General features: G+C 43.4%; 1 protein-coding gene across 3 annotated transcripts; it reads right to left on the reverse strand.

Annotated features, from left to right (window-relative positions):
• Positions 1-59: 59 nt before the first annotated feature.
• LOC110537091 (N-alpha-acetyltransferase 25, NatB auxiliary subunit) lies at positions 60-22,243 on the reverse strand. Of its 3 annotated transcripts, XM_036937081.1 has the most exons (23): positions 22,089-22,243; positions 19,895-19,980; positions 19,587-19,725; positions 18,355-18,473; positions 13,968-14,042; positions 13,689-13,875; positions 13,447-13,558; positions 13,160-13,249; positions 11,347-11,519; positions 10,416-10,528; positions 10,083-10,290; positions 9,830-9,919; positions 9,491-9,671; positions 7,245-7,344; positions 6,990-7,141; positions 6,773-6,898; positions 6,458-6,701; positions 6,167-6,290; positions 5,919-5,984; positions 5,656-5,753; positions 2,842-2,952; positions 2,608-2,757; positions 60-2,484 (listed from the first exon to the last, which is right to left on the reverse strand). In XM_036937081.1, exons 1-23 carry the CDS (start codon positions 22,186-22,188, stop codon positions 2,362-2,364), a joined length of 2,967 nt encoding a protein of 988 aa, XP_036792976.1. In that variant the 5' UTR covers positions 22,189-22,243; the 3' UTR covers positions 60-2,361. The 3 variants fall into 3 exon arrangements, with proteins under 3 accessions (XP_036792976.1, XP_036792979.1, XP_036792978.1); XM_036937084.1 differs by lacking the exon at positions 18,355-18,473; XM_036937083.1 differs by lacking the exon at positions 6,773-6,898.
• Between the last annotated feature and the right edge of the window lie 234 nt (positions 22,244-22,477).

Genomic DNA, 22,477 nt, shown 5'->3' on the forward strand with positions numbered 1-22,477 from the left:
ACTACTGAATAAATAGCCTACTCTGTATTTTCAGAGACAAACATTGATTCAAGACAAACTGATTTGTTCATTTTATATATATGACATTCCAGTGTTTTTGTTTTCAATTTTCTAGCAAAAGAGACAGGATGGGTATAAATTGATGGCACTCCAGATTGTCGACCACTTCGTTCTCAGCACCTCAATGAGTCCACTGACAGCCTCTAGAGAGGGTCCGGGGGTTACTGTGGGACGATCAAACTGTTCAACGTCCCTGCCCTCTCGTCCACGTCTTGTTTAAAAAAGGATAAAATAAACCAAAGCATATAGAGATCAATATTAGTCAGTCTCAGTGCCCCCGGCTGTAAACATGTCTACTAGTTTAGGTCTCTATTCAATATCGCTGTAGCGTTACAGATTGAGCCGACATGCGTTTTGTTTTGCAGTCTTAAGAGTTCCACATAACGGGATAATTTGGATAGCATTCTAGCTTCGCCCCCATGTGGTTGCTAGCAAGCCGGCTAGGTGCCAATCCAATAGGGGCTGGAAGCTATAGTGAGCTTTAATTGGTTAATAGTGTTGCGAGATCACAGAATTGCATAAAATTCAGCTTTCCCCAAATTTGATCCAACCATGTCCATGCTCCCTCGCCCCAAAGATGTGTGGAAATGCACTAACTCGAACATTGCCTTTAAAAATGTAAATCACGCTGAACTTCCGTGAGACTGAATAGAGCCCTTAGTTTGCCTCCAGTTAGAAATGCATTGATTAGAGCACATTTTAGAGCATTCCACAATGCTACTGAACGTGACCCTAATGTATATCGGTAGCTAGCAGGTGAAATGCCATAACAGAGCAATGTTGTTAAGACACAACGGCCATGTTAAAGATCCCGCAAAACCGCAATATATCATTGGTAAATTGTGACCGATCTAATAATGAGTCATACTTGACGCTCTCGAACACAGCCATTGACAGTTTGTTAGTGAAATGAATTGTGGGAGATCATTGCAGCGAGATGCACCCTGAAGAGACAATGAAGGACTATTTCAAAAACATTTCCCATCTTCATTGCAAATCGGACACGTTGGTTGTCTCCTTCACATTTAGATATCTTAACTTTGGGTTTCAGCCATTGTCAGAGAACTGTTTCCACAGCATTTAAAACACTAGCACCTCTGAATAAACAGGCTGTATAACTGTCTGGTCTCTCTCCTACAGTGTTAAAACAAAAATCGACAGTCAGTGGATGGTTTAACTAAACCAGGCAAGCTACATATACTTTCCACCGACAGAATGCAAATACATTACTTTTCAGATTCAGGTATTCCAATAACTACAGAGGGTTTCAAACAGAGAAAACAAAAGGGGGAGTTTGGGATTGAAAGGCATGAACTGGTGGGGAGCAGGGTGAGAAAACCAACCAGAGGTGCAATGAGTTAGCCAACTAACTTCAGGTTCATTAAGAAAACTAAACATCTGTGGTTGAGTCAATTAGACTAAGCTCATCTTTAAAAAATATATATATTTAGGCAAGTTAGCTGGCTAACTCTTTGATCCTACCTTGTAGTATACTCATCTGCTCTAAACTGACCTATTAAGTCACTGGTTGCCCGGAGAGGAGTGCAGACAACCCGTTTCCCAGGTTGCTGGCTAAAAGTCAAGGCCTAAAATCAGCACTGGAGTTGTGCACTTCTGAAACCAAAAATTCAGAAGCTTTTCAGAGTTGGGGCCGCGTTCAGCTTTCCTTGCTTGTACAATACGCCAAGAACCTTCTTTGTTCAGCTGTCCTCGTTTTCATACAGTAAGCTAAGCACCATCTCTGCCCTATTTGTTCTTATGAGCAGAAGAGTGTCACTGACAACAGTGGGCTGCCAGGTCAGGCTCGGGAAGTGAGGAGTCCAACATGAAAAACAGGAGCAGATCTTCTCATCGGTCACCATGGAAGCAACAGAGGCCAGGAAAAAACAACTAAGGGGAAAATGTTGCTTAGTTCTTATTTCATTTACATTCAGTCAAGGAGTTGTTGCTGTGGTAGTTGATCTGTCATCTGCGGACTATGTACAATCATTTATTAGAGTAGATCTAAAATGGCTTTGTAGTATGTTTGAGGAGCTTCTCTGTGACATTATCACATAATAAAGCAGAAATATCTGTGGTTCCTTGCTGAGAGAGAGCAGTGATGGTGGGAGTCCTGTGTTATATAAAGTGACACCCAGAGTGAGGGAGATGTGGAAAAGGAAGGCGATGAAGTGAAAGACTGTTGGTAGCAGGCAACACCTCCTTTGAGAGGAGCAGGGGGGGCAGTTAGATGAGGTGATCCAGTATAATAGTGATAATTAGGTATGACAATATTGATTGAAGGGTGATGGTGATTGCTGGTCAGAACTTGAGGCTCTTCAGCGAATCAGCTCTCTTCCTCAGTAGATCTCCCAGCTCCTGCAGCGAGCCAAGATAACTAGTCTGAACCTTGTCCATGGCTGCTCTGGTGAATCCACACTCCTCCTGGGAGAGAGAGGGTAGAGACAGACAAAGATGTAAGGCAAGGGGGAGAGTAAGAACCATGCTTTGAATTAAAGAAACAAAATCAGTAATCATACACACAGCTACCCACCCAGACCTACCAACCTGTGTCTGTGCGTGTCCCACCCCCAAGGTAAGTGCTGCTAGTTTGAGGGCTGCCAGGCTGGCCTCCTGCCCCTTCACGTGATCCAAAGCCTGGGTCACAATGCCCTGTAGGCTGCCTGTCCACTCCTGGAAGCCACTCAGCACCACTGGCTATAGGGACAGAGGAAGGGATGGGATGGTGTCAGAAGGGTTGTACGCGGACAAGGGGAGGATGAGACGGTAGTGAGTGTGTACCATGGCTGTGCTGCTGTCCTTTGTCTTCTTCTTCTTCTTCTGTAGGCTGGACTTGAGCGGTCGCAGGACACTGGCAGAGTAACTGGCCACCCACAGCACCACACACACAGTCTGACCAGGAGACATCATCATGTATTACACACACACACACAGTCTGACCAGGAGACATCATCATGTATTACACACACACACAGTCTGACCAGGAGACATCCTCATGTATTACACACACACAGTCTGACCAGGAGACATCACCATGCATTACACACACACACACACAGTCTGACCAGGAGACATCATCATGTATTACACACACACACACACAGTCTGACCAGGAGACATCATCATGTATTACACACACAGTCTGACCAGGAGACATCACCATGTATTACACACACACACAGTCTGACATCACCATGTATTACACACACACAGTCTGACATCACCATGTATTACACACACACAGTCTGACCAGAAGACATCACCATGTATTACACACACACACAGTCTGACCAGGAGACATCACCATGTGTTACACACACACACACACAGTCTGACCAGGAGACATCACCATGTGTTACACACACACACACAGTCTGACCAGGAGACAGTGTTACACAGCATTACACACACACACACACACACACACACTGTCTGACCAGGAGACACCACCATGTATTACACACACACACACACACAGTCTGAACAAGAGACAGTGTTACACAGTATTACACACACACACAGTCTGACCAGGAGACATCACAATGTATTACACACACACACAGTCTGGTACGGCAACTGCTCCGCCCACAACCGTAAGGCTCTCTAGAGGGTAGTGAGGTCTGCACAACGCATCACCGGGGGCAAACTACCTGCCCTCCAGGACACCTACACCACCCGATGTCACAGGAAGGCCATAAAGATCATCAAGGACAACAACCACCCGAGCCACTGCCTGTTCACCCCGCTATCATCCAGAAGGGGAGGTCAGTACAGGTGCATCAAAGCAGGGACCGAGAGACTGAAAAACAGCTTCTATCTCATGGCCATCAGACTGTTAAACAGCCACCACTAACATTGAGTGGCTGCTGCCAACACACTGACTCAACTCCAGCCACTTTAATAATGGGAAATGATGTAAATATATCACTAGCCACTTTAAACAATGCTACTTAATATAATGTTTACATACCCTACATTATTCATCTCATATGTGTATGTATATACTGTACTCTATCATCTACTGTATCCTTATGTAATACATGTATCACTAGCCACTTTAAACTATGCCACTGTTTACATACTCATCTCATATGTATATACTGTACTCGATACCATCTACTGTATCTTGCCTATGCCGTTCTGTACCATCACTCATTCATATATCTTTATGTACATATTCTTTATCCCTTTACACTTGTGTATATAAGGTAGTAGTTTTGGAATTGTTAGCTAGATTACTCGTTGGTTATTACTGCATTGTCGGAACTAGAAGCACAAGCATTTCGCTACACTCGCATTAACATCTGCTAACCATGTGTATGTGACAAATAACATTTGATTTGATTTGACCAGGAGACATCACCATGTATTACACACAGTCTGACCAGGGGACACCACCATGTATTACACACACACACACACACACACACACACACACACAGTCTGACCAGGAGACATCACCATGTATTACACACACACAGTCTGACCAGGAGACATCACCATGTATTACACACACACAGTCTGACCAGGAGACATCACCATGTATTACACACACAGTCTGACCAGGATACATCACCATGTATTACACACACACACACACACACACGTCTGACCAGGAGACATCACCATGTATTACACACACACACAGTCTGACCAGGAGACATCATGTATTACACACACACACACACACACACAGTCTGACCAGGAGACATCACCATGTATTACACACACACACACACACACAGTCTGACCAGGAGACATCACCATGTATTACACACACACACAGTCTGACCAGGATACATCACCATGTATTACACACACACACACACAGTCTGACCAGGAGACATCACCATGTATTACACACACACACACACACACACACACACACAGTCTGACCAGGAGACATCACCATGTATTACACACACACACACACACACACACAGTCTGACCAGGAGACATCACCATGTATTACTCACACACACAGTCTGACCAGGAGACATCACCATGTATTACACACACACACAGTCTGACCAGGAGACATCACCATGTATTACACACACACACACAGTCTGACCAGGAGACATCACCATGTATTACACACACACACAGTCTGACCAGGAGACATCACCATGTATTACACACACACAGTCTGACCAGGAGACATCACCATGTATTACACACACACACAGTCTGACCAGGAGACATCACCATGTATTACACACACACACAGTCTGACCAGGAGACATCACCATGTATTACACACACACAGTCTGACCAGGAGACATCACCATGTATTACACACACACACAGTCTGACCAGGAGACATCACCATGTATTACACACACACACAGTCTGACCAGGAGACATCACCATGTATTACACACACACAGTCTGACCAGGAGACATCACCATGTATTACACACACACACAGTCTGACCAGGAGACATCACCATGTATTACACACACACACAGTCTGACCAGGAGACATCACCATGTATTACACACAGTTGCTGTGCATCTGCAATATTTCTTATTATAATACATTTCCATTTGAGCAATGTTTTAGTGATATATATTTAGAGAGACTACACTGACCTCGACGAAGAAGACCAGTGTTTCTAACAGGGAGGGCTGGGTCATCAATCTGCTGTTTTTCATCTCCAACACTTCTCCTTTACATCTGGATAACAGCTCTGGAGGGAGTAGGGGCACAGATCAGCATGGGCGAGTAAGAAGGAACTACTACACCAGTGATACCTCGACTAGCAACCTGAAGCCATGATATCTCCTGTGGCTGACTACACAGTCATTATTAGCATGGACCTGTTGTAAATCTTTAAAGAGCTCTGATGTCTTACCTTGGAGTTGTACTATTAATGATTTGAAGGAGTTACAGATCTGGGTTTGGAGTTCTGACGAGTCGTCTGGAAAGAGAAATTATAAAGAACATGACATCATTTCTCCCGCTCCTCTCTCTAGACTCCTCCCACTTCCCCACCCCACATCCATCTCTTCCTCCATCGCTCTCCTTCCCAGTCCTGCTACTTCTGTAGATGGACAGACGGTTGGAGGCCAGTGGTACGGAAGTCTACATCCCTCATCTTACCCAGTCCAGTGGTCTCTAGTTCCTGAAGAGTCAGTGATAATTGCAGAGCAGAGGCCTGACAGTGACAGCTGCCACTAGACAGAGCAGAGGCCAGGCGGGAGGAGGGAGGGCCCAGGAACGGGTACTAGAACAACACAACAACAGTTAGTGGTCCTGTGTGGCTCAGTTGTTAAGAACATGGTGGTGGGTTCAGTTCATGCTGGGGCCATCCAGAATGCACTCACTGATGTAAGTTGCTTTAGATAAACCAACTACCATATTACATTACAGTTATTAGTGAAGCGTGTGTACCTGTGTCTGTTTCTCTGTGATCTGGGCTGCGGTCTGTAGTGTCAGGTCTAGCTGGGAGAGGAGGGTCTGGAGGGTGGAGCTTTTGGCCGATACACCATTCTCATTGGTCTTATCAGAGTTCCGTGATGAGGGGGCGTGTCTGAGCAGCGCCAATGAGGCGAGGAGGCGGAGCGTGAGAGAGCGAACCTTTAACCAGACCGACTCCTCCTCTAGAGACAGACGACGATGCTCCTCAGTCAGCTCCCTGGAACACACACATTTTTACAGACTGGCATGGGTAAATATGTTGTGAACTTGTGACAAGTGTGTGTGTACCGGTCCTTGGGGTCCCAGCTGAAGAGGACCGTCAGGTCTCGGTTGTCCCTCATGTTGTCCCAGGGAATGTCATCCTCCTCAGGACACAGACCCATCGCCTTCACACTCTCCTCCAGACTTGATGTGCTAGAGCAACACAGGAATGTGTTACAGGTAGGTAGGTAGGGGTGTGTGTGTGTGTGTGTGTGTGTGTGTGTGTGTGTGTGTGTACTCTCACATGTCAGCCTCGGTGTACAAGTCCAGTAACATCCTCTCGGTGCGGACCTGAGCGAAGTGCAGAGATTGGTTGAGCCGGGTTCTAAATGCTATGAATTCTGGGATTTTCTCAAACGCTCCATACTTATAGGCCTGGATTATGTACTCTGAGGTCTGGTGGAGGACAGAAAAGAGGAAACAAGGAAGAGGTGAGAAAATACAACTCATCTGAATATATGACATATTTAGGACATACTTAGATGAGACAGGGACTCACATCTTTCTGGTTGGAGTGGAAAAACCTGAGGGAGAAGTTATAGGACTGGGAGGCTGCAGCAAACTGACCCAACGACCCTGCATAACGAGTTAACAGATACCTGGGAGAGAGGAGAGAATATAAGGATTAGTGCATTGGTTATGGTAATCTTAATGTGTGTGTGTGTGTGTGTGTCAGCGTTTCTGTCAGAGCATTTTAATTTACTGGACCAAAAATAGTTACGGAACCAGATTACGGCATCCTCCCAGTTCTCAGAATGACAGAAATACCATTTAGTTCATGGTAACATGCATCTCGGATGCAACGGCGTGCGTCATTCTTACTGAATTCCGATGAGCAATTGGAAGATGTTAGAATACATAGGCAGCGCGTCGAATTAAATTGCCAACATTATATAGTCTAATTAACTTATTCCTGTCTATACAGAAAGAAATAAAATGATCAGAAATGTGGCTACTACACCAGAAAGCATGATTTGGCCAAAGAGGATCATTAGCTTCTTAAATATTTTTTTGCTGTGGATTGTTTTAAAAATCACATAGCCTACAGTCAGAAGGGCCCGCAATTTGGGCAGAGCACGCGGCAAATACCAAATAGATGATTGTTGAGATGCAATCGTCAGTGAAAAGCATTTAGGCCCTGAGCCAGGCATATCGCAATATTTAAAAGTACAAATCGCCAAAAAACTGTTTGTAAAACAAATGACTATTGCTGTAAATGCCGCTGTCAGCCAGAGAAACATGCTGAGAAGAATTATCACCACAGCAAGCAAGGTACTTGGAGTCACAGACAGGCCTAGATGAGATCTTTAAGGTCAGGGCCCTCCGCAAGGCTCACAAAATCATTCTAGACCCAAGCCACCCCCTGTACCCAGACTTTGAACTACTCCAGTCTGGGCGCAGGTATAGGGCACCCCTCATCAGGAAAAACAGAACGAGACAATCATTTGTTCCAGGTGTGATATCCCTCCTAAATAGCTCGGGCCAATGTTCCTATCGACTCAGTAAGGCCAGCAGGCTAGTCTTTATTTTGTATGTTTTATTGGTATGTAACTTATGAAAGTTGTATTGTCAATTTTGTATTTAAAGTTCTTAACTGACTTGCCTAGTTAAATAAAGGTTAATAAAGGTCTCCAGTCATATAAAGTATAGTAGAATTGCTTGAAATTTGTTCAGAAAAAGCCAACATTTTCCTGTGCAAAGAAAGAAGAAATCTAGGCTCTGATATAGCCTAGGCCTTCTCGAAGTCACTACTCGCTGCATTGAACAGTCTTTTTTTGCAAACAGTGATCGAGTTATATTATTATGACTATCCAATCTAATCAACACATTAGGAATAGGAGGCTATCTTACATAAGTTTGCAAATGTGAGAATGCATGGAATGCTTTATTATAAAAGGTGCATTTTTTTTTTTTTCTCAAACTTGAAACCCAAGTGTCCCCTATGTTAGAACTGCCCATGTGTACTTTTCCTCAGCCAACAATGTGTGAGACAAACAGCAAAATCACTAGTCTAAGTCAATCTACTATCCCCCATGGTAGAAAAGTTGACCTATTCTATTGGCCAGCTTGTCATTCTGTGCGAGAAAGAAATAACCTATTCCAAACAGACTCTGGGACAGTTGTGGGAAGATAGACACTGAACAGGCAGTTAACCCACTGTTCCTAGGCTGTCATTGAAAATAAGTATTTGTTCTTAACTGACTTGCCAATAAAATAAAGGTAAAATAAATAAAAAATACGTTTTGAAAATGCATACTGCCTCCAGCTCATTACAATCAAGTCTTAAACAGTGTGCACAATTCATTTTGTGCACAATTAAAAACAGCTTGGCTTTTCAAATCAATATATAGGATAAAATGCATTATTTCTCAATGGGATTTTATCATTTTATTTAAAATTGAATTGTTCATTTTTTGGGGGGGCCAAAAGCCGGCCATTACTAGTTAACGGAAACCCTGGGGTGTGTGTATTACTATCCTAATGGGTACCGGAAGTCCCCACATGGATAGTAAAACGAGGAAAATCCTCCCTCGTGGGTACATTTCCCAGGTCCCCCATGAGGACAAAGACTATTTTACGCTCAGGGGTTAGGTTTACGGTTAGAATTGGACTTAGGGGTTGGCTTTACAATTAGGTGTTAGGTTTATTGTAAGGAGTTAAGAAAAATTGGATTTTGAATGGAAATCTATTTTAGCTCACAAGGATAGTAAAACTTGTGAGAGTGTGTGTGTACTAGAGACCCACCCTATGGTGTCGTGCTGTACGTGCTTGGCATCCAGGCTGGAGTAGAGGTCCACTACGGGCTGGAAGGCTCCGAGGCGACAGAAAAGAAGCAGAAGCAGTAGTTTGAACTGAGCGTTGGAGGGACTGTAGGACAAACCCTCCTCTAACACGCCGAGACACTGCCACAGCATGTTCTCATCGCCTATCACGCACAGAGACACACACACAGAATGTTAACAAACAGAGAAACCAAGAGCGAGAGAGGGAAAGAGAGGCAGAGAGTGAAAGGCAGGGAGACAGAGAGAAAGAGGCAGAGAGAGAAGGCAGGTAGATGAGAGAGAAATTAAGACGATGACTCACCAGTTTCTGTCCAGAGGTCGATGTAGACGTGAGCGACCATGAGACAGTACGTATCAGAGAACTGGAGCTCTGTCTTCAGACATGACTTCCCTGTGTTACACACACACACTATTGTCAGAAACTATTTTCTGGTTCTTCACAAAATTGCCATTGCATCTCTTCCAGCAGTTTTTAAGCTAGATGCATCACATTTTAGATGGCTAGACGGAAAGGGATAGATAAAGATAGGGACCGATAGAATGGCTGTCCTTACCAAACTGTAGTCCATAGTGGTAGTGGGCTTTGAGTTCTGTGATGAGGCATAGTTTGCCCTCTGTGTCCAGAGTGTGTTGCAGTCCCAGCACCCGGCTCAGCTGACACACACACAGGTGTCTCTGCAACGCCTTCGTATCCCCCGGAAACCCAAAGCCATCCTCACCCACCTCCCCCAACGGAACCAACTCCCCCAGACGGTTTCTAAACTACAGGGAGGAGGAGAGGAAGAGAGAAAATAGGAGAGGGAAGGAGAGGAGCAGAATTGTCCAACTCATCAGGGGCTTGGTGATAGATTCCCACTACTGGTGGTGTTCTGCAGGTGTGTGTGTACCTGTGTGTGTTGCTCAGGGGGAAGTAGGTGTAAATATATCTTCAGGTCTGTAATACAGCAGGGTTTGTCTCCAAACTTCCCAAAGAACTGAAGCATCAACTCCAACGGATCTCCTGTAGACAACCAATAAAAACACAACGCAAATAAACTGTCAACAGCCAAGGAAACTGTAGGGTGTGCGTTAGTGCTTTTTGAGGTTGGTTCGGACTCGGGTCATCAATTAAAAAATCATCACGGTTTTCAATATCGGTTTCAATCATCATTTTTAGACAAATGCATTATGTGGGTTAAATGGTATAGCACAAAATACAACTATTAAGTTGAATAAAAGTCCCATGATGGTAGTGACTGCCCATTACGGCTTATTCCTTATTAACTATCATTCATTTACCTTAATTAAATATTTCAGTTTGTGTACATTACATTTGTTTTATTTGATGACTTTATTTAATTCCAAGTCATCGCATCTCTATAGAGCTGCTGCCTATGTTGTCAGACAAAATCACTATTTTAGTAGTTCTTCGAAAGTAAATCAGGCATACTTTTCTGACTGCTGAATACCAACTATCAATCACTTAGATCATGTGCAGTATTTTCAGGTAGAAAAAAATCCAAAGCAACTGCTTTCTGCCCCTCTCTTTCTCTCTTGATATCGCGTTCTCTCCGTCTCCGTGAGTGCTCCACACCACTGAGGTATAATAAGCTCCATACAGATCGGACAAGTAGGCGGACGCGCAACGGATTATGGTCCTTGTCGTTAATTACCACATTTTCTGCGCTAAACTATGTAGAATATTAGCCTTTTGGAAACTACAAATCCCTACTACATTGCACAGTTCGATCTGATCTCTAGAGAAACAAATGCATTTCAAATAATTGAACCGAGTTCCAAAAATAACAGCAGCACTAGTGTGTGTTTGTGTGTGTGTACCTAGCTCTTCCTCATCAGGACAGCCCCTCTGTCTCAGTCTGTGTATGAGTTCCAGGCAGGCCATGTAGGGACCTCTGAGAGGACGAGAATCCTTCTTGTCCTCCTCCTCCATCCTGTCCACCACAAACTTCACTGCCTCCGCCACAGTGGTCTGCACTGGACCCTCCACACAGCTAGAGAGAAGGGGAGGCAAAGAAGATAGTTTGTTTGATCAGCCCATCTCTTCCACGAGATAAAACTTCCACCAAGAGCAGAATCTCTAACAAGCAATGGCCTCTTCTAATAGTCCTCTATTATATAATATTTTCTCACTCACACAACAGGGTTTCTGTTTGCCTTTAACTGAAAGGTTGCTGGATCGAATCCCCGAGCTGACATGGTAAAAATCTGTCGCTAAGCCCCTGAACAAGGCAGTTAACCCACTGTTCCCTGGTAGGCCGTCATTGTAAACAAGAATTTGTTCTTAACTGACTTGTCTAGTTAAATAAAAATTGGTGTATGTGTATTTGTTAGTCATCGCTTAGCCCATCTTATTTATCCAACACAACTATTTTGAACAGGATTTCTCCTGCAGCTCAGCTGGTTGCTGCTGCATGTGCTTTTATAAGCCCATTCATTGCATAACAATTCTAAATGCAATCACGTTTTAACTGTTTATGTGCACAATTAAAAACAGCTATTTTTATTTCTCAACTTTATTACCGCCTAATTCAAGCGCAGCGTGTCACCTCCACTTTAAAATGTGAGCTGGAGGCATTAGGGCCTATGCCTTTTGAAAACATAGGCCTCCTTGATTGTTTGAAACTTGAATGTTTAACTTTATGTTATGAGGCATGTCTTACCTTGCTTCAAAGTAGCCTATAGGCAAATCCCACCATGGAAACGTGGAGGCAATTATTTTATTAAGACTTCATAGGCGGCGAGTAAATTTCAAGTTTGGGGAAGCTTACAATTTAAGACTCGCCTATATCTTAGCCACATCCCCCTCCCCTCCTTGTCTCAACATTTGTTGTTATACTAAAGAGAATCTATACACATATTTTAGATGCTTTTCACTGACAGCCACAACTCAATCAGCTAGGCCTTATTGGCATGCGTTCTGCCCAAATTGTGGGCTTTGTAAATAGGCATAGGCCTTACAAGCTTTTGATTTCTAAGAAACCACAGCTATTTTTTAAATATATATTTTTTAAATCTAATGATCCTCGATTCTGCTGTGGATAAGTCATGCTTTCTGGTGAAGTATTTTGAATGATTTTATTTATGTATAGACAGGAGTAATGATATAATTTTGGCAAATGTATTCATATTTACTTCCCTAGGCTACTCGACGCACCTCCTATGAAAGACTTCCTCATGTGGCATTGCTCTCCTGTTCCATTGGCTTTCATATCAACTATCCTTCATTGTCCTGAAGCCAAAGGCACAATCCTAGTCATATTAGCAACCCATCCTAGTTGTTGCATCTTTAGATCTCCCCCTCTTTCTAAGTTTCTAATGGAGATTTTCAACAATGTCACATATAGAACCGCTCTCATCAGGTGTGCCGTTTAGAATGGAGTTTTCCCGTGAATTGCATTTTGGCAAATGTTTGAAAATTAAATTGTATTTTCTGCTTCGTTACAGGAGTTGAATGTTCTGTGAAGTTGCATTACCATAATCTAAATGTGATTTCTGTCATTTTGAGCACAGTGGGTGGATGCCGTAATGGGTCCGGTAAATTTCTCAAATGGCCAGTAAATTGAAATCTTCCCGGTCACGTTGTCCGGCGCCACATTTTCCTAACCGAAACCCTGACACACATAGTACTCACTGCTCTTCCTCATTAGGTGGGCTCCAGGACTTGTCCATGAGATGGAAAAGAGAGTCAAAGTAGGAGAGATAGAACTGCCATTCATCAGGACTGTAGAGAGATGAGAAAGAGGAGAGAGGGGGAAAGAGAGCAAGAGAGAGGGGGAGAGAGGGGGGGAGAGAAAGAGAGAGGGGAGAGAGGGGGGGGGGGGGGGAGAAAGAGAGAGGGGAGAGAAATAAAGCAACTTTGTAAGAGCAATGCTGAAGTGTGTGCATAAATGTGAGTTTGATATAAATGTGTGTACTCACTTTTTGAGCAGTAGCTTGTAGGACAGAGCGTTGCATTCAGGCCAGAGCTGCAGTCGTTGGTACATCATCATACACTTATTCTCCCTGCTCTGCAACTCACTGGTCAACTTCTCTATGAGACGGCAAACATACACAGAGTGAGTAGAAAGACATGAACAAGTCACACAGCGAACAACCCAGAAGCTGTACAAATCGTCTCTGAGTCTCTCACACACGCACACAGAATCTCTGTCCATTCTTACCTCCCAGTGGACCGCGGACCATGTCCAGAGCCTCCACATACTTCCCCAGCCGCTCCAGGATCATAAAGTACAGTTGAACCTCAGCCTCAGCCTCGATCTTCTCCTCCTTCACCATCTTCTCCACCATGCGTTCAGCCAGGGGCAGGAACATGGTCTGGGCCAACTTCTCATCCTGCGCAGAGATGGCCTGAAACACACACAGAAAGTAAACACACACAGTCACACAGACAGACTCACACAGTCACTCAAGCTATATATTTAGTGAGAGAGCATGCCTACCTGCATGACCAGACTCATGACAGACCAGAAGTAGTAGGGGTTCTTAGGAACGGTCTTATACAAGGCCATCCCCGCCTAGCGAGCCAGACAAACAGAACAATACAAAAGAACACATGACTTAGTATTTGTTGACATCATGGGAATATTGAAGACACTAGTTAGGGGTACTTAAACCTTTTGACACGTACAATCACATATTCGCAATCATTGTTGACTGGTCCCTGCAGCGTACCATCACAAATACAGTGCATTCAGACCACTTGACTTTTTCCACATTTCAAATCAAAGTTTGTCACGTGTGCCGAATACAACAAGTGTAGACATTACAGTGAAATGCTTACTAACCAATAGTGCAAAAAAGGTATTAGGTGAACAATAGGTAAGTAAAGAAATAAAACAACAGTAAAAAGACAGGCTATATACAGTAGCGATACTATAAATGTAGCGAGGCAACATACAGACACCGGTTAGTCAGGCTGATTGAGGTAGTATGTACATGCAGATATGATTAACTTCTTATGGCTGCAGGGGCAGTATTGAGTAGCTTGGATGAAAGGTGCCCAGAGTAAACAGCCTGCTCCTCAGTCTCAGTTGCTAATATATGCATATTATTAGTATTGGATAGAAAACACTTAAGTTTCTAAAACTATTTGAATGATGTCTGAGTATAACAGAACTCATATGGCAGGCAAAAACCTGAGAAGAAATCCAAACAGGAAGTGAGAAATCTGAGGTTGGTCGATTTTCAACTCGGGCCCTATTGAATTCAGATTGGGATATGAATGAAGTTGCACTTCCTAGGGCTTCCATTAGATGTCAACCATCTTTAAAAACTTGAATGAGGCTTCTACTGTGTTGTGGGACTGAATAAGAGCTGAATGAGTCAGGTTAGTGGCAGAGAGCCATTTCCTGGTCACGCGCATTCCACATGGTATCAACTTGCGTTCTGTTGCTCCTGTAGACACAAAGGAATTCTCTGGTTGGAACTTTATTGAAGATTTATGATAAAAACATCCTAATGATTGATTTTATACTTAGTTTGAAATGTTTCTTCGACCTGTAATATAACTTTGAAGTTTGTGTCCAAAGTTTTGTACCTAACGCTAACAAAAGTAGCTACTTGGACATAAATAACGGGCATTATCGAACAAATCAAGCATTTATTGTGGAACTGCGATTCCTGGGAGTGCATTCTGATGAAGATCAAAGGTAAAGGAATATTTATCATGTAAATTCTGGTTTCTGTTGACTCCAACATGGCGGCTAATTTCATTTAATTTTCTGAGCGCCGTCTCAGATTATTGCATGGTTTGCTTTTTCCGTAAAGTTTTGTTGAAATCTGACACAGCCGTTGCATTAAGGAGAGGTATATCTATAATTCCATCTGTATAACTTGTATTATCATCTACATTTATGATGAGTATTCCTGTTGAATCGATGCGGCTATGCAAAAATCACTGGATGTTTAGTGAACTAGTGAACGTAACGTGCCAATGTACACTGATTTTTTTATATAAACTTTCAAACAAAACATACATGTATTGTGTAACATGAAGTCCTATGAGTGTCATCTGATGAAGATCATCAAAGGTTAGTGATTCATTTTATCTCTATTTGTGCTTTTAGTGACTCTCTTTGGCTGGAAAAATGGCAGTGTTTTTCTGTGGCTTGGTGGTGACCTAACAATCGTTTGTGGTGCTTTCGCTGTAAAGCATATTTGAAATCGGACACTGTGGTGGGATTAACAACAATATTACCTTTAAAACGGTATAAGATACATACATGCATGTTTGAATTTTAATTATGAGATTTCTGTTGTTTTGAATTTGGCGTCCTGCACTTTCACTGGCTGTTGTCATATCATCCCGTTGACAGGATTGCAGCCCTAAGAAGTTAGTGACTATGCATATATGATGAACAGAGAGTAGGAGTAGCGTAAGAGAGAATTTGGCGGGTGGTGGGTGGGACACAATGCAGATAACCCGGTTAGCCAATGTGCGGAAGCACTGGTTGGTTGGCCCAATTGAGGTAGTATGTACATGAATGTATAGTTAAAGTGACTATGCAGATATGATAAACAGAGTAGCAGCAGCGTAAAAAGAGGGGTGGGGTGGGGGGGGGGGGGGGGGGGGGGGTTGATGCATTACAGCAATGGGAGACTAGTCACATGACAGCCCACTTGGAGTTTAGCAAATGTATTAAAAGTAAAACAGAAATACCTTATTTACATAAGTATTCAGACCCTTTGCTATGAGACTTGAAATTAAGCTCAGGTGCATCCTGTTTCCATTGATGATCCTTGACGTTTCTACAACTTGATTAAAGTCCACACCTGTGGTAAATTCAATTGACTGGACATGATTTGGAAAGACACACACCTGTCTATATAAGGTCCCACAGTTGACAGTGCATGTCAGAGCAAAAACCAAGCCATGAGGTCAAAGGAATTGTCCGTAGAGCCCCGAGACATTATATCGAGGCCCAGAACATTTATGCAGCATTGAAGGTCCTCAAGAACACAGTGGCCATCATTCTTAAACAGAAGAAGTTTGGAACCAGCAAGACTCTTCCTAGAGCTGGCCACCGGGCCAAACTGAGCAATCGGGGGAGAACGGCCTCGGTCAAGGACGTGACCAAGAACCGGATGGTCACGCTGACAGAGCTCCTGAGTTCCTATGTGGAGATGGGAGAACCTTCCAGAAGGACCACCATCTCTGCAACACTCCATCAATCAAGCCTTTATGGTAGAGTGGCCAGACGGACGCTGCACCTTAGTAAAAGGCACATGACAGCCCGCTTGGAGTTTGCCAAAAAGCACCTAAAGGACTCTGACAATGATAAATAAGATTCTCTGGTCTGATGAAACCAAGATTGAACTCTTTGCCCTGAATGCCAAGCGTCCCATCTGGAAGAATCTGGCACCATCCCTACGGTGAAGCATGGTGGTGGCAGAATCATGCTGTGGGGATGTTTTTCAGCGGCAGGAAATGGGAGACTAGTCAGGATCAAGGCAACGATGAACAGAACCAAGTACAGAGATCCTTGATGAAAACCTGCTCCAGAGCTCTCAGGACCTCTCAGACTGGGGCGAAGGTTCACCTTCCAAAAAGACAACGACCATAAGCACACAGCCAAGACAACGCAGGAGTAGCTTCGGGACAAGTCTCTGAATGTTCTTGAGTGCCCCAGCCAGGACTTAAACCTGATCGAACATCTCTGGAGAGACCTGAAAATAGCTGTGCAGCAACGCTCCCCATCCAAACTGACAAAATACAGGTGTGCCAAGCTTGCAGCGTCATACCCAAGAAGACTCACGGCTGTAATCGCTGCTTTTTGCTTTGTCATTATGGGGTATTGTGTGTAGATTGAGGGGGAAAAAAACAATTGAAATGAATTTTTGAATAAGGCTGTAACCTAACAAAATGTGGAAAAAGTCAAGAGGTCTAAACACTTCCTGAAGGCACAGTACATTTGGTATGCTACAGTAGAAACGACAACATAATATACAGTAAAATAAAGCCCTTACTTTGGTAGGAACGCACACATGTCCAAAGTCTAATTTGTAATGAAACTACAATGAAGGTAATGCGGGCGCCGGCCAGATAATGTGCCGGGGAAAAAGTTGGTGCAATCCTGTTCTGACTAGAGATGCAGAATGTCTTCATACTTGATCTGGGGAAACACTGGGGAAGTGCTTGGGCTCTCGTTGAGGAGAGAAGTTTGTTGAGAGAAGTTTGTCCGACTCAGTAAAGCCTCAAATATAAATGATCTGCAACAGTGAAATGGGCTACTTCTTATGTGAATTAATGAGGCGGGACACACCTCAAATCAAACTGTTAGAAAACTAGTTAGAAAATAATTAGAAATTGACAAGTTGAAACATAGATAATTGGCAGGCAGTGTGGCTTGGTTTGAGGGCAGCCTGTCTTGTTGGGTAACAATCACATTTTGCAACAGTGAGTGCATTCTGACATCACGCACATAAAAAAACCTCACACTGGGGAAACCGTTAGAGATATTTGGAACTTATGCGTGAAAAGGTTAAAGCAGTTGTATTTAATGCTTGTGGAAAAGCTGGGGAAGTGTGTGTGTGTGTGTGGGAAAGGGGGATATCTAGTCAGTTGTACAATTGAATGCCTTCAACTGAAGTGTCTTCCGCATTTTACCCAACCCCTCTGAATCAGAGAGGTGTGGGGGGCTTCCTTAAATCGACATCAACGTCTTCGGCACCCGGGGAACAGTGAGTTAATTGTCTTGCTCAGGGGCAGAACGACAGATTTTTACCTTGTCAGTTCAGGGATTAGATCCAGCAACCTTTCGGTTAATAGTCCAACACTCTAACCACTAGACTCTGTCTGTGTGTCTGTGTGTGTCTGCATTTTCTGACCTGCTGCATCTTCTTGTACTCTCCAACACGGGCGTAGGCCATGAACAGGTGAGAGTGATACTCCTCGCTGAGAGGAACCTTCTTCACCGCAGCTTCATACAGCTTAGTCACCAACTCAGCTACAGACAGAGGGGATGGGGAGAGTCAACATCACAACATCTAAGGCCTTTGCAGACTGTATGGCAGCTTCAGTCTTTTACAATCATCACATTACACTGTGCGATGTAATCAAATGAAAATATTGATAACCTGGCCAGACTGCACAATTTGCTTCAGTTCTGTCATCAAATTCTGCGATTGGCTTGAGAGTCTACGTCAGTCTACGTAGGCTATTTGATCTGCGCATCTGCCAGCACCAACAGAGCAAGCCACTCTTCATGCTTATGCGCAAGTTTGGAAAAAAATGAAAGTGTGTAGAGTTTTCATATAACTGTACATGTCCGAACTCAGAGTCAAATAGGCTCCCCCAAAATAGCATGGTCGCTGTGGTAGAACGCTTACTTTGATTGGTGATTTTGTGCATTTATCAAAATCCCATCGGGTAGCCTGATTTCAGATTATTAGGGAAACCATTATTCTTGCACAGCATGTAAATGTTTAAATCAAACTATTGTATTAATCTGACTATTCACAATAATGTGCATACTTAGTGCCGGCCATGTTCCTATTGGTCAGTCACCAGGATCGGCTCGTAACACCAGCCACACTATACAATGAATGCGAAACAATTCTGACACCACCAGAACTTTGTCGGAGCCTACGACCGCACACAGTGGTACATAAAAGTCGTCAGACCCCGACCCTGTCACACTGAACGAGCCAAGACGTCCGACAGTCGTTTACGACCTACCAATTTGCCAACAAAGTGGAAATGTTGTCTGGGACAGAGAAATCATAGAATAAGACGGCTAAAATCTTACAGTCTATGGGGGCGCTTTAAAGATAATTCAGAGAGTTGTGTGGATGTGTGCGTGTTTGGTTTTACTGCCTTTGTGGAGAACAAAAGTACTCAAAAGGATAGTAAAACAAGAAAAATCTGGAAAGTTGGGGACATTTTCCTGGTCCCCTAAAGGAAAAAGCCTATTTTAGGCTCAGGGGTTAGTGTTAGGTTTAGGGGTTAGTGTAAGTGTTAGGTTTAGGGTTACGGAAAATAGGATTTTGAATGGGAATCAATTGTTTGGTCCCCAGAAGGATAGTACAACAAATGTGTATGTGTGTGTGTGTGTACTCACGGCGGTGCATCTCTCTGTACAGTATAGTGAGAGCCTGTAATGAGTTATCGTCGGTGGGTTCGAGTGTCGCCACCTCCTGGGCCAGGCTAAATGCTTCATCCTGCTTTCCTGTTCGCTGCAGACCGATGGCTTTCAACACCTGGCGAGAGGGATCTGCCTGAGTAACATGCCACCATCATCATCGTAGGGGGTAGAGGTTAGGGGCAGGGTTTTAGGTAAGGCCTAGGGGGTCAGGTATGGAGTTTTTGACCAGACCAGGAAAAGCTCTGGGCTCCATCTTGGGCCCTACAGCCCAGAGTCCCACCCACCTTGGCACAGTGCAGGTCCTTGTGTTTCTTCAGCAGTTTGTCAGCCTGCTGGATCGCCATCTTGTTGTTGCCATTGTCCAGGTAGTCTTAAGGGAGATGACATTACAGAATCAGTTAACCTACTCCATACAGTACTATAACACATACACACCCACCCACCCCAGCCCAGTCCCACCCAAGGAGAAAGGGAGATATTCCTTGTATTTCTCTACAAACCATTCATGGAGTACTAAGACCTGTCAGCAACCAATTTAAATAATTTAACCAAAGCCATTATCAGGCTCTGGAAGTAGTTTCTAAAATGTGGAATGTTCAATCAAAAACGCATATTTTGAACCAATGGGTAAAATAATATGTTAATTGTGTAAATAATCGTCTAAAACAACCAATGGTCCAAACCTCATGTTTCTAACATAATAACCTTTCAAACATTATTGAAGTTTTTACCTTTGTAGGATGACCAAAATTGAAAAGTGATAAAAAATAAGGACAGTTGCACAGCATAGCGTAAACTAGGCTGGATGCTGTGCGAGAATAAAGACTACCTGACAGGCTCACCTTCCCGTTGAACTCGTCATCATTCTTCTCGAATAAGCAGGTAAGATAGATATTGATTTTGAGACATGACATGTAGTAATTCTTTGTTTTAGTATACGCCTTTTTATATTTCATGAAAAATTCCTGTTTTTTGTGAGAAATCTTCAAAAACACAAGTGGATCTCTGAAATGTCAACTGGGCGTACCATAAGCTTTTTTTCTAAGCCTTTTATATGTAATTCACATTGTCATGCAAATGTAACTTCTTTCTTTTTTTTACAGAGCACACACAAAGACAAGCACGCACACAATCCCTTATATAGGGCAAGTTGGGGTCTAGACTTCAGGGCAGCTGGATGCCAAAATGAACCCTGCCAGACAGACACACAGTGCTCTCCAGCTACACTATGTCATCAGCCCAAACGACAGCCAGGCCAACATCATTATGTCTCGTGTTGGCCATCAGGGTTTCCCCATCCTTCATAAACCAAATGTCTCTAGATCAGCATCAATTTATATATCTACACCCATACAGCAGGAATATTTTTCTGTTGTACAACAGGTATATTTTCATTGTGTCCAGTGTCCACTCACTGACAGCCTCTGTCAACTGATGATAATCAACTCCACATGATTTCAGCAGAGCTTTTGAGGAATGGGAAACAGAGAGAAAGCTGAGAGACCAAACAGAAGTCTCAACGGTGCATGTAATTAGAGCAGTTTGAAAATAAATCTAACTGGATCTAGCTGTATGATATAATACGACACTAGAATGTCATCGAATGGCCCAAATCAACAATGGCCCAAATCAAAGGCTACAACACAACCATGCATATCAAGCTAGCCAACCTTAACCCTCTTAAACCCATCTGACACATGACAGCTAGCTAACCATGATCATTGATCTGTAGTTATAGCCTTCATACTTTGTAGCTAGATAACAAATGAGTTAACAGAGTTAGCATCAGAGACACGAAATCAACAACACCCGCTAATAAAAACCCATCTAACCAGCTATTTAGGTAGCATCACAACTACTGCCTTGTAACGTTAATAGCCAAACCATGGCATCCCGTTCTAGAGCTAAATTAGCATCTAATGGTAACTTAGCTAGCTACCGAGTTAACTTACGGTAAAACGCATCCGACCAATGTGTGTAATACACCCCGGTGTATCTGACCAACTAACTAGTTAGCTTAAACATAGTTGCTGATATTTCTGTGGCATGCAAAAACATTTGTAATAACGTTAAGACTCAGATCCATCACTGTTTCTACATGCTAACATAGCTAAGCCTTAGTTAATTAGCTGTCAAATCAAAGAGACCTGAATTTAGCAAGTGGGAGAGACTAATCGCTGAAACTATTTTAGGGTGTAGTTCAAAGCAAAGCTGTTTCATCGTGCATTGAATAACGGTGGGCAAAATATCTGCAGTTGTGCGCTGTCAGAATTGTGCTGACATCCACTCAAGCCAAGGTGCACGGTCATTCGGCGCTGCAGGCGAATTGAGTCCGGGGATGGGACTTCGGGGGCCCCTGGTGCTGCCCAGCGAGTCCCAGACACAAGCTACTGATCAGATGACTGCTCCGGTAAATCGATAAACAATGACAACACATTTAACCAGACACAAATGTGCTGTTTCCTTGCGAATTGTTACCGTAAATAGGTCTAAGTCTCCGGTCGTTAGGGTCTTGCACATGGCCTCTAGCCGCCATGTTGGAGGTTGCCAGTATATGTCTGAGCATGCGCGGTCGCATCAAACCGGCAGGAATTAAAAGGGGCAGTACATATTTTTATTCACCTTTATTTAACCCGGTAGGCTGTCAGGCTCTCATTTAGAACTGCGACCTGGCCAAGATAAAGCAAAGCAATGCGACACAAACAACAACACAGAGTTACACATGGAATAAACAAGCATACAGTCAATAATACAATAGAAGAAGTCTATATACAGTGTGTGCAAATGAGGTAGGATAAGGGAGGTAAGGCAATAAATAGGCCATAGTGGCGAAATAATTACAATATATCAATTAAACACTGGAGTGA

The sequence above is a fragment of the Oncorhynchus mykiss genome, chromosome 12, assembly GCF_013265735.2.
Source record: "Oncorhynchus mykiss isolate Arlee chromosome 12, USDA_OmykA_1.1, whole genome shotgun sequence".
Lineage (NCBI taxonomy): Eukaryota > Metazoa > Chordata > Actinopteri > Salmoniformes > Salmonidae > Oncorhynchus > Oncorhynchus mykiss.